The sequence below is a fragment of the Oncorhynchus kisutch genome, linkage group LG9 (genome assembly GCF_002021735.2).
Source record: "Oncorhynchus kisutch isolate 150728-3 linkage group LG9, Okis_V2, whole genome shotgun sequence".
Lineage (NCBI taxonomy): Eukaryota > Metazoa > Chordata > Actinopteri > Salmoniformes > Salmonidae > Oncorhynchus > Oncorhynchus kisutch.
The window spans coordinates 20,559,555-20,572,270 of record NC_034182.2 but is presented as its reverse complement, the minus strand read 5'-3'; the positions used below and the strand labels follow the sequence as shown (position 1 = coordinate 20,572,270).

General features: G+C 42.3%; 2 protein-coding genes across 8 annotated transcripts in view; one reads left to right on the top strand and one right to left on the bottom strand.

The window, feature by feature from the left end:
- Positions 1-6,522, bottom strand: part of LOC109896348 (collagen alpha-6(IV) chain) — a 162,101-nt gene extending 155,579 nt beyond the window's left edge. For 4 of the 6 annotated variants that reach the window (XM_031832086.1, XM_031832083.1, XM_031832087.1 and 1 more), the window contains exons 1-2: positions 6,146-6,326; positions 5,922-5,967 (exon numbers count right to left, since the gene is read on the bottom strand). In XM_031832086.1, the coding sequence (XP_031687946.1) occupies positions 5,922-5,967; positions 6,146-6,156 (57 nt within the window). In that variant the 5' untranslated portion in view covers positions 6,157-6,326. Of the gene's footprint in view, positions 1-5,921; positions 5,968-6,145; positions 6,327-6,443 lie in introns of those variants that run through there. The other 2 variants (XM_031832084.1, XM_031832085.1) reach the window with 2 other exon arrangements.
- A 798-nt stretch (positions 6,523-7,320) lies between these two features.
- Positions 7,321-12,716, top strand: part of LOC109896875 (collagen alpha-5(IV) chain) — an 84,976-nt gene continuing 79,580 nt past the window's right edge. For both annotated transcript variants that reach the window (XM_020491300.2, XM_020491299.2), the window contains exon 1: positions 7,321-7,615. In XM_020491300.2, the coding sequence (XP_020346889.2) occupies positions 7,526-7,615 (90 nt within the window). In that variant the 5' untranslated portion in view covers positions 7,321-7,525. The remainder of the gene's footprint in view (positions 7,616-12,716) is intronic.

Below are 12,716 nucleotides of genomic sequence, written 5' to 3'. Positions count from 1 at the left end.
AGATGATTTTCAAAAGTTAAAAAATATATATTTTCCTTCTTTATTATGTTCACTTAGCCCTGCCAGCCATATTTTTTTGGAACCGTTGCTTTTTTTTCTACCACTTTGAACATTCAGATCTTCATGTTTTTAGGAAGTCACCACTAAGAACTGAACTTTCCTAAATAGCTGTTCCGAGCACATAAATGTCTCCTATTTTGTTTAACCCCAGGGAGCATATATTAACCCTCAATAAAAACCTGTGACTATCTCAACCATCTAAGGTCATTTAGATTTAGGTCTGTAAGTGTTACCTCTGGCGCTTTTTACCCTTCACTGAAATACACACACAATGCACACACACCACACACACACACACACACACACACACACACACACACACACACACACACACACACACACACACACACACACACACACACACACACAAACACACACACGCCATTGGGCACCTACAGCCTTCTATTGCATTCCACCCCCTTGGGTCATGCATATCCACACAGGGAGTAGGGGAGGGTGAGGAGAGGGTGGGTGTAGGAACCACAAATCAAAAGTGATCAGTTAGTGGAGGAATGTTCTACACTCGTTCTACACTCTACACTCGTAGAAAAAAGTGTTCCAAAAGAGTTATTCGGCCTCTGATAGGGTTCTACATGCAATCCAAAAGGGTTCTACATAGAACCAAAAGGGTTCAACCTGGAACCAAACGGGTTCTACCTGCACCCAAAAAGGGTTATTCTACTGGGGTCAGCCGAAGAACCCTTTAAGGTTCTAGATAGCACTTCTTTTTTTTGTGTAGAGGTGACACCTGCGGAGAGGAAGAGACCCTGACATGTTCTGCCAGGCAGCGAATTCCACCCGAGAGCGAGGGAGGGATAAGAGGGAGGGATAAGAGGGAGCGATGACAGAAAGGGGGGGGGGGGGGCTGAGATAAAGGACAAAAGTATCAACGTAAACATTCCAATGACGAGAGCAGAAGAGGGCTAGACGTGCACCCCCACAAACACACTCCCCGTGACTCCATGTGTCTTGAACAAGACACAGAATATACACACCTGCCTGTTAGAACTATTCCCCCGGAGACAAAGTCCAAACAACTTTATCCATATCATCTGAGTGATTTAATTCCTAACAACACTGCCTAGCAACATGACGGATGGACGTGTAAACAGACCGATAGGAATATAAACTCCCGATTCAAAGGAATTACAATTTCGGATTTTATGAAGCCTTTATAAACACTTCATGAGACCTTCATAGATGCTTCACGAGTTATTCATAACCAAATGTCATACTATAGGTTGTAAGTGTCACATGTTCAGTAAGGACCCAACAAGTAAAAGTGACAATCTACCGATAATCTACCGACAATCTACCGATAGGTGAGTCAAATGTTGATACGCTCTATCGGTGTTGATGTGGCCATGATGTGTCTGAGATATCTACTATCTATTTGAAGAGAACTGGGAAGATAGCCAGACTGACGCTATCTTGACAAAATCCCCATTCTATGTATCACCTTTAGAAAACTCTCACTACTAAATATCTTTCTATGACATTCTGAGCAGTGGAGGGATGAACTCTCGTTTTCACTCAAACACCCTAGATGCCACTTTCTGCAGTTTAAAAAATATATTTAAAAATCCTGTTCCTCCTGTCATATAAACCTCGGCTTAATCTCACCCTCCTCCACCGCTCCTCTCCTTTCTTAATGGGTGTGTGAAAAACAGTTTGCCATCAGCTGCGTCAGACATCAGTCCAGCACTTCCTCCGTGGAGTGTTCATAGACTGACGCGATGTTCTGTTTTCAGACCGAAGAATTTTATACCCATCTATCAAACTGTTCATTTAGGGGCAAACCCAAACTCCCACTCAAATTGAATTTATGCTTATCAAAGTCTGATTTGGCTCGTTTGAACAGAAGTGTGTGACTGTGTGAAGACACTGTGTGACCCTGTGTGAGTGTGTCAGTGTTATCTACAAACTCTGTGGATAGGGGTGTGATAAAGACATGTTATCTGTCTGCAGTAGCAGGGAGAGAGACGGACGGATAGGGAAGAGGGATGAGAGAGAGGAGATAAAGAGGGGGGGGGGGTGGAGGGGAGGGGAAAGAAGAGGAGAGAAAGAAAGAGAAAGAGTGCAAGAGAGAGAGAACAAGAGACAGCGAGAGAGAGAGAGAGAGAGAGAGAGAGAGAGAGAGAGAGAGAGAGACTCCTTACATGCTCCACCAGCTCTCTCTGAGATAGAGTAGGGTTGAGATTGGAACCACTTTGCTATCTCTGGCTAGTCTGGTTAACCACATAAACTCCTCTAACCACACACACACACACACACACACACACACACACACACACACACACACAGGATCTCTGGATACCTACCACAAAACTGTTACCATGGAGATGCCCACTGTCCCACTATTTAGAGAACCACCCAATGAAGTCATCCGTCACTCACTCAGGCCACACTCCCCAGGACAACAAAGAGGTAGGAGGTTGGACTAATGTATTGACTTACGCTTGATAGGCTGACCACCATTGAGGGTGGTAGTACAACAGGCAGGTCACCCGTGATACAAGTCAGTATTCGACGTCCGTCCATGTCTGAGGACGTCGGGAGATTACATGGAAACTGGCCACTAGGGGCCACAGTGAGCATTGTTACCTTCAAGTAGTTTCAGTTTTACTAGGTCGTTGTGGGAGGGGATGGCGGATGGGCATAAGCATCTGCCTCTGACTCTAGATGTTGCAAGTTCTAAGCCTCACCCAAGCTTTGAACATGATCTTAATCATTCTGAGTTCATGCCTAACCTTAAGATTTCAGGGTTAATGCCTAAACTTAACTTTAACTTAGACAACTCCGTTGACAATAAGGGATATAGGGAGGGACCTTTTTATAATGAATCCCCATTAACTAACCACAATAATAAAAATTCTCAAGTGGAACCACAAGAGAATAACCAGACGGACTGGGCAAAAGCCCAAAGACAGAGAAAAACAATACTTATGTACAGTGGCAAGAAAAAGTATGTGAACCCTTTGGAATTACCTGGATTTCTGCATAGATTGGCCATAACATTTTATCTGATCTTCATCTAAGTCACCCTTGGATTTAATAACTGGTTTGGCAGCAATAACCGCAACCAAACATTTTCTGTAGTTGCGGATCAGACCTGCACAACCGTCAGGAGGAATTTTGGACCATTCCTCTTTCCAAAACTGTTTCAGTTCAGCAGTATTCTTGGGATGTCTGGTGTGAACTGCTCTCTTGAGGTCATACCACAGCATCTCAATCAGGTTGAGGTCAGGACTCTGACTGGGCCACCCCAGAAGGCGTATTTTCTTCTGTTGAAGCCATTCTGTTGTAGATTTACTTCTGTGTTTTGGGTTGTTGTCATGTTGCATCACCCAACTTCTGTTGAGCTTCAATTGGCAGTCAGATAGCCTTCCAATCCCCTGCAAAATGTCTTGATAACCTTGGGAATTTATTTTTCCGTCGATCGTAGCAAGCTGTCCAGACCCTGAGGCCCCAAACCATGATGCTCCCTCCACCATACTTTACAGTTGGGATGAGGTTTCGATGTTGGTGTGCTGTGCCTTTTTTTCTCCACACATAGTGTTGTGTGTTCCTTCCAAACAACTAAACTGTAGTTTCATCTGTCCACAGAATATTTTGCCAGTAGCGCTGTGAAACATTCAGGTGCTCTTTAACAAACCTCAGACATGCAGCAATGTTTTTTTAGACAGCACTGTCTCCTTCCGTGGTGTCCTCCCATGAACATAATTCTTGTTTAATGTTTTACGTATCGTATAATCGTCAACAGAGATGTTAACATGTTCCAGAGATTTCTGTATGTCTTTAGCTGACACTCTAGGATTCTTCTTAACCTCATTGAGCATTATGCGCTGTGCTCTTGCAGTCATCTTTGCAGGATGTCCACTCCTAGGGAGAGTAGCAACAGTGCTGAACTTTCTCCATTTATAGACAATTTGCCTTACTGTGTACTGATGAACATCAAGGCTTTTAGAGATACTTTTGTAACCCTTTCCAGCTTCATGTGAGTCAACAATTCTTGATCTTCTGAGATCTCTTTGTTTCAAGGCATGGTTCACATCATGCAATGCTTCTTGTGAATAGCAAACACATTTTGTGAGAGTTTTTTATAGAGCAGGGCAGCTCTAACCAACATCTACAATCTCGTCTCATTGATTGGACTCCAGGTTAGCTGACTCCTGGCTCCAATTAGCTTTTGGAGAAGTCATTAGCCTAGGCGTTCACATACCTCTTCCAACCTACACTGTGAATGTTTAAATGATGTATTCAATATAGACAAGAAAAATACAATCATTTGTGTGTTATTAGTTTAAGCACACTGTGTTTGTCTATTGTTGTGACTTAGATGAAGATCAGATCAAAATGCATAACCAATTTATGCAGAAATCTACGTAATTCCAAAGGGTTCACATACTTTCTCTTGCCAATGTATCTACCCTTTCAGCTGCTTGTAGTGACACACACACTGTTTTGGTCTTTCGAATAGACTGTTTCGATCATGCAGGGTGTAGATCGGCTAAATACTCTAGCATGATGAGGAAGTCTGCTTGGGACCGGGAGACTTGGTTAGTTCACAGAGCAACCATCACCTAGGCTTTAACTCATGAGGTCAATTCTCCCTTAGCTACAATGGTTGCTTGGAATGTATGTGTCTCAGTCTTAGTACAAAGACCAGGGCATCAAGAGTTCATTTTGCAATCAAACCTTCATAGAAAGTTGCTTGTAAATTCTGTATGTGTTGATGAATTACCAGTAAATCAGAAGAATGAATTTCTAAGAAAGTGTAAACTATGACTTTAAAACGAGCCTATAATCATTATATTAGCTCTAATCATCATTAAATCCTGATAACATCACCATACAAATTTGGGAGCACAACAATCAAGGGAATATGGCAACACTGGTGGCTACATACTATTGTTGAAAGTATTGCAGTAAGTACAAATTTCACATCGGAATGTTCTTGAGCACAATTATTACAATGACATGTAGGTCTACACCGTAGGGTGAAGGAATTGCTCTCAGGTGTGGCTGGAGTCATGGCTCGTATTAATTACGCTTTGAATATTCATAAGGGGCGGGGTTTGGAGCTTTCACAAATTTGAGCGGGCCTACCAAAAATGCAGTGATCTATTCCGTCCCAATTCCTCCTGAACAGACAGCATAAAAATGATTCAATAAATACTATTGTCGTAACTCATTCATGGGGATAAATTATGTACACTTTAACTATGTAAATTATTTTAAAATGAGAATCATAATAATAGTAACAATTCCATCTCTACTGTCACTGTGTGATGTTGAAATAAAGAATACTTCCAAATGCGTAAAACTCCAATTATGCATAAATTCCCCCAAAAGAGGATGGGTGATTCTTTGAGAAGGCATTACCCAATGAATCCAGCATAAACCAGGCACACTGTGCAATGTCATAGACAAAACTGCAGCGAGCGAGAAAAAACTACACTGTGCGTGAATATGTTGTGAATTATTTACAATAATAATAATAATAATAAAAAACTTTCTTCACATGTCTATATATATTTTTAAATACATGTAGATGATGCAAGCGCCTGATAGAAGCATTTGAAATAGCCTACATATAGCCCAAGGATACAGAATGTATGGACTGTGCGAGCACTCCACTCTGCGCAATAGAGGCATGTCCGTTAGTCTACACCGAGCCTGGTCATGCATGCTATTGTTTGCCACAATGTTGCCCTAAATTCTACATCTCAGGCTTGCAATGCAGCTATAGAAGAAGAAAAACGTCAAGGCTGTAGCCGCATAATTTGTTTGAAGATTATTATACATGCGCACACTTGATTTGAGAGGCACTAGAAGTTGAGGAAACACATCGCACTTACCCCGAGTGTCGCTTCTACTGCCCAGCTGACAGCGAGTACACAAATCCTATCAAATAAATAAACAATTATATATTCGTCTGCTTTTTCAAATAATCCAATTCGCAGGCCTAATAACTTTGTAAGAAAGTATTCGCTCTATATAGTTGGCTATGCAGAACAGCTGATAAGCAATGTCAAACTATACCACTATGGCAACATATAATTTGTAGCTAAAATAAACGCACCAGAATTTCATTTTGAATCACGGCTGGAAGAGAAAACTCAGGTAGTTTTCCTGTAGTGCTCCCCCAGTCCCGTCTTCCCTCCTAGCCGCCGCTACAAGTGCCTAGACGAGCTCATTGAAGAATCCAAAAAGCGTCTCTGTTTCGGGAAATACGAGAAGAGAGAGGCACTAGAAGTGCAATTTCAAAAAAAGGGGGTTAGAATCACGCAGCAAACGGTTCTTTTCGTTAGCTACTAGTTCAAATAGTTAGGTAATTTCGTTGGTTTGCGCTATAAATTATAAGGAAAGTTTAAACTCACCAAAGTTCAGTTGTGAAAACGTTCGTCCCCCGCCGGACTTGTTTCACGCACCGCAACTGCTTCGCAGAGCATGAGAGCAAAGAAGAGAGGTGGGGCTTAGCCATGTCACTCATATTCCATAGCCTACCTTTACCCACTTGTTACCAGTTTAACGCACAAGTTAGAAAGCCCTATTAGCTAACACTATCACTACTCGAATAAAGTGATTACAAGCGAATGAAATGTTCTTTTGATGTTCCAATTCGATTAAATAGGAGATCAAATATACATTTCGTGTGACAGGCTATGAATGTTGAACGGTGAACGCTGAAAACACTTGTGATACCTTGAGTTTATATCGTGGGTTTGGATGCTTTTATAGGCCGAAAGATGGTAAAACTGCACTATTCAACTGCAAAAGAGGAGAAAAACGAATGAATAACTGACCACTCGGCAAGAAAGGGTGATTTTTGTGGAATTGTCTACATAATTCCCTACATTCCCTGACCTTTCCAAAAACGCGTCAAGTATTCCCCTAAATCAGTATGGTAATGACATGCAACATGTTAGGATGACGTTTTAAACTGTCAAGTAAATATTTGAGCCTATGTAAAAACAGATGATTGTAACCTGAGGCAACGAAAAATTGCCCCGACACTGGTGAGTGTATGTTTGCAACTGTAAAAAAAAAAAAAGAGAAAAAAAAGACCTACACCGAAATATAGTTATATATCTTAGCATACAAACAAAACAATCTTCCGTTTTTTGTGGGTTTGTTTGAAAGTTGTGGGACATTGCACAGTATATCACACACAAGACCTGTTGAAGCAAGTGTCAGGGGCATGCGCATTGATCCAAAGTAGATCCGGCTGTAGCAGGCTGGCAAGTCGATAGAGGAAAAAGTCAGTCAGGGGTTTGCAGAAGCGAACGGTCCCACGACTGGAAAGCTCGGAGTCGCCACAAGAATCTGTCTACTGCGTTCTGAAAATTATTCTGTTCTTTAGCCGAGTTAGCAGAAGAACATGACAATTCTCTGATGTGTTTTTTTTGGTAGAATTTGTCAATGTTTAGTTGAGGCAGAATTGTTAAAAATAAAAATAAAAATGAATAAAAACTTGAAGAGTCTGCGAAATCTCGCGGTGGGGTTGGTGCTCGTAACCCTGTGTATCGTGGTCCAGGAGTCGGAATCAGCGGTGAGTAGCCAGCCTACAATTACTTTCACACACTTGTCGATGTATTTCTAATGAAATCTAACAAATTCAAACCATTAAAACAGCGACAGGTTGCTTCAAACGGGCCGGACTCCAAACCCACCCGCGTCTTGTCGGCGAAAGTGTATAAATAGAAGGGATACTTTATAACAAGTGTTCATTTTCTGCCCCAGATCTAATAATAAGTCTCATGTTGTAGCCTACTTTTACCAAAAATGTGTTTTAAACTTTTATTGCATGAGTAATTATAATAATTATATATTTACACGGATGGTCCGTGTGTTATTATAGCGTTATTGCACAGTTACGAACAAGCTCCATTCCAGGGACCATTTGTCCGCGTTCGTTTTGTAGTTGTTCAGAGTTCTGAGGGAAGGAGTGCGGGCCACCGGAGCCCGGCTGTAGCGCACATACATTTTTTTCTAGATCTGTTCTGCACCGGCCGACTTGTAAGAAGCTGTTGTATTTTCCTACTTTTTGTCCATTTATGTCAGTGAAAAATATTTTCTTGCAAGAAATTTGGCTGTGGCCCTCCTTGTAGAGTGGACACTGTTACAATGCGCACAGTTGCGATTATGTAGCCTGTTTCTTTTGTATTTTGTGTGGGGGGGGGGGGGGGGGGGGGGCATTTAAATTGAACTTTGAATAGAGCATTGCAAGTAGAGAGAATGAGTGTTTTGCGTTGCTTGTTAAAAAGTGAGAGTTAACATTATCCGCTGTCACTGAGTATTATTGGGGCGCATCACATCACACATGATGTCCAAGGTTACAACGTTTGAATGTTTTACCCCCAAAACTCTTCCATGTCACAGGTACTCAATGAACGCATGTGATATTAAACAACAACCTATTTTACATGACACAAAGTTGACATTAAAGGGACTCAAATTAAAAGTTAATTTATACAATTTATGTATTCACCAGGTAGTAGTAGTAGCAGTGTATGCATCAGTATTTCTATTTAGTCATAAACAATATTAATAATCATTAATTCATTGGTAATTTGCTCATAATTAACATAAATTAGCAAATGCTCTTCACAGTGAGTATGCAGTGAGCTTTGTTTATTTTCCACCTGAAAAACCAACAAAATAACTTTTTTGTCCCGGGAACAATTCAATCAATGCTTAAATGCATTTCAACGAGACAGTGACACCCAAGAAGTAAAAATCAACATGTAGATATTCTCTCTCTCTCTCTCTCTTGCTCTCTCTCTCCGTCAAAAATCTAAGTATAACAGTACTTTATTAGCCTATGGAAATTAATATCCTATTTCATTCATATTGATAACACACTCATTGCTCACTGCACTCACAAAGTCAGACACAACTGGCACTGCTCTCTTGCAGTGGAGAGAGTGAACTGAACTAGCCTTCTCAGGTGAGATACCGAGGTGTGGCTAGCTGTCAGAGCTAGAGGCAGAACAGAGACAGCTAACCCTACAGTAGTACCATAGACTACAGTAATAAGCTATGCAATGAACCACTGACACAGGGTAATAAATCACCAGCTTATGGTTAAGGTTAGTACCGAGGTCAGGTTTAATTAGGGCCAATCTGATTCTAGATCTGTGGTTGACGTCCGAGCGCCTTCCACTTCCCAGAGTATCATTGTTGTCAAGGAGTTTCAAACAGAGGTGTCAGGAATGATGGACTCGTCCCTGTGCTCTGATTGGAGAGAGAGTTCCACTGTCTCTCTGGAATGTGCTTTATGTAGGGAATGGACCACCCCCTTTGAGACTCCCATAGAATGAGGTGAAGAGAGAGAGAGAGAGAGAGGGGCAAAGGAGGGAATAAAGACAGAGAGGGAGGAGAGATGTAGTAAAGGATCAATAAGGAAGATAGAAATAACTCAGGGACAAGGAAAGAGAAGAGAGGACAGGAATGGAACAGAAAGGGAATATAGAGGAGGAGATGTAAGGAGTGCTGAAGGAAGAGTACAAGTAGAAAGCTATGGAGGACACGAGGGACAGTATTGCCACCTTGCCAGAGAAGACTGACATGTGTGTTGTGTCTTCGGTGAGCATGTAGAATCCTATGTCTGTTCACAGTGCAGGAGAAAGAGTGTGAGGGAGAAAGAGAGAGAGAGAGGGGGGAGAGAGATGGAAGGAGAGAGAGAACGAGAGGTGCTAGGAAAGAGAGAACGAGAGGAAGGGAGATGAGAGAATTTGACTTCAGTCAAGTCGGGCCTCCCTATATCTACTTACTGTAAGAACTAAATGTGTTTGGCATCAGGCGGGCATCTCAGTGGGAATGGATGGACCATTAGAGTTCTCTCCTCTACGTGTGGACCAACTGACTTATTTCTGTATGTAGTGTCCTCAAAGCTTTTTTTCCCCTCCGTGTGTGATATATGAAGAGTTGGGTCGCATCCCAAATGGCACCCTATTCCCTATAGGGCTCTGGTCAAAAGTAGTGAACTATATAGTGACTAGGGTCAGTGTGTGATATAAGAAGAGATACATACGTTCAGGGTAGTTCCTACCCAGGCCCTAGTTAAAAGTAGTGCACTATGTAGGGAATAAGGTGCTGTTTGGGACACAACCTAAATGAAAGCTCAGCTCACCATGTAGGCTATTGAAGTTCAATGCATACTGAAAAGTAGGTGTTTTGATGGTTTTGGTGGAGGTTATTATATGAAGAACCTTGTTCCTATAGAAATGCCCACATGTGACTGTGAACACACCCTTTCTCTCTCTCTCTCTCTCTCTCTCTCTCTCTCTCTCTCTCTCTCTCTCTCTCTCTCTCTCTCTCTCTCTCTCTCTCTCTCTCTCTCTCTCTCTCTCTCTCTCTCTCTCTCTCTCTCTCTCTCTCTCTCTCTCTCTCTCTCTCCGAAGTCATTCCCATTGGGTTCCCTTGGAATTCCTATTCCACTCAGCATTCCCAAATCCCATGTCCATCAATGTGCCCCTCTAGTGGAGGGTGTGTGTATTGGTCATCTGACCTGGAATTCATACACTGTATGGTGACTGAATTTGCTTTGGAATTCTGGAAATTGGATTAGTGTAACTACCCTCCCCCTCTTTTTTCTCTCTCTCGTTCTCTCTCTCTCAGTCTCTGTCCCTCTCTCTTACTCTTTAGCTCCCTCCCTCCCCCTTTCTCTCCATGGCACTACCATTCCTCTTAAATATGTTTTTCATGATCCAAATCAGTGTCTATTGTGAGGCTTTGTAAATAGTATGCTTATTGTTATTTTGTATATTGTTCACTCTCTAGTAATAACAGCATTATTCCGTACATTGCAGTTTCCTGGCTTAGTCATTGGTAGCCCATGCTCTTATATGAGTGTGTATGGATAGCCATCTCTAGTTTTCAGCTGTAATTTATACCATAGCGGTCTGCTTTGAACCTGTCATACCCGAGAGCACCTCTATTCCCCATTCCTTCAAAGGGCACAGGGGTGTGAATAATGAGGGAACAGGGGGCACACACACACACCTCCGAGGTGACCCCTGTCACAGGTGGAGTTAGTGTAGCGTAGCCTCTGCCTCTGCCTCTGCCTCTGTCTCTCTCTCTCTCTCTCTCTCTCTCTCTCTCTCTCTATAATTATGGCTAGCTAGCATCTGTATGTATGGGTGTGTATAGCCATACCCACCACCTCAGAGTGGAAATCCCAGACAGCCTCCCAATGGAAGAGAGGTGAAAGGAGAGGGAGAGGGGTAAAGGAGGGCATGAGGGCTGTTGAGGGGTAAGGAAAGCAGGCTCCCCGTTCTCTCTTCTCTCACGTTTTTCTCTTTCGTTTCTTTAATCATTGCTCTTTTTCTCCGTTGGCTTTCTATGCCGCTCTCTCTCTTTCCCTTTCGCCTCTCCTCCCCCCCTTTTCTTCCCTCTCTCTCTCCTGGAAGGCATGCAAATTCCATCTTTATCTCACCTGCTGGGAGGAGAGGGAGGAGGGAAGGAGAGAGGAAAGGAGGAGAGGAGGGCCTCACCACCCCTTTCCCAGGCAGCCGGCGCAAGCCAACGGGTTTTAAAAACACACAAACACATTCAAGACTTGCGCACACACATACCCATGTTGCTCTCTTTCAATTTCAGTTTTGATGGGTAGGCAAAAACAGTGGTGGAAAAAGATCCCAACTCTCATACTTGAGTAAAAGTAAAGAAATATACTTACTTATCAAAAGAAAATGTAATTGCTAAAATATACTTAACTATCAAAAGTACAAGTATTATTTATTTGTATTATTTACATTTACGGATAGCCATGGGCACGCTACAACACTCAGACATCATTTACAAATGAAGCATGTGTTTAGTGAGTCCTCCAGATCAGAGGCAGTAGGCGTGTGCATCGATGTTCTCTTGATAATTAACTAGGGCTGCACGATATATCGGTGAACATATCGGAGTCGGCCGATATTAGCTAAAAATGCCAACATCGGTATCGGCCCGATGTCAGGTTTTTAATATCGGCGTTAAACTTATGTCAAAGCTACCGTGCATACCCATATAACGTAGGTACATGAAGTAATGACGCCACGTAAAATGTTGCGCTACACGTTCAACACAGCATTCCTAACCTAGCCCACAATGTCCGCTGTGTGGATCGAGCAGTCAACACGTCGAGCAGTCATTTGAAAGAGTAAGAACATTTCAGCGAGACAACTCAAAGGCGATATCCATTATTGCCAAGATCAACCGATCTCGGTCGTGGGTGATGTTGACTTTCACTGAAGGGTCGAGCACCAGTACACATGTTGCCCTACCGGAGATACACAGTAATAGCGTCACTGCTATTAGCTTCATAACATACTATGGAACGCCGTTTGGGTCTTTGCATGTCAAAAAGATACACGTCAAATAACACTATTTTAACGCGTTAAATAAGCTTTTAATTTGACACGTCAAATAACACAGTGCTATTATAGAATGTTGTGTGTTCTGAATTTGCATGTGCAAGCCAAGCGTCACCACTACTATCAGTAGGCACTGTCAAATCTGTACAAAAAAGTCTGTAAACAAGCAAACACCGGCCACGATGTGTTTACAATACCGCATTGGTAATAAAACATTATTTTTTTGACCGCAACTTCTGGGGAAGGTAGCTAGCTTTAGCTTGGTACCTAGCTAGCACCAATACAACC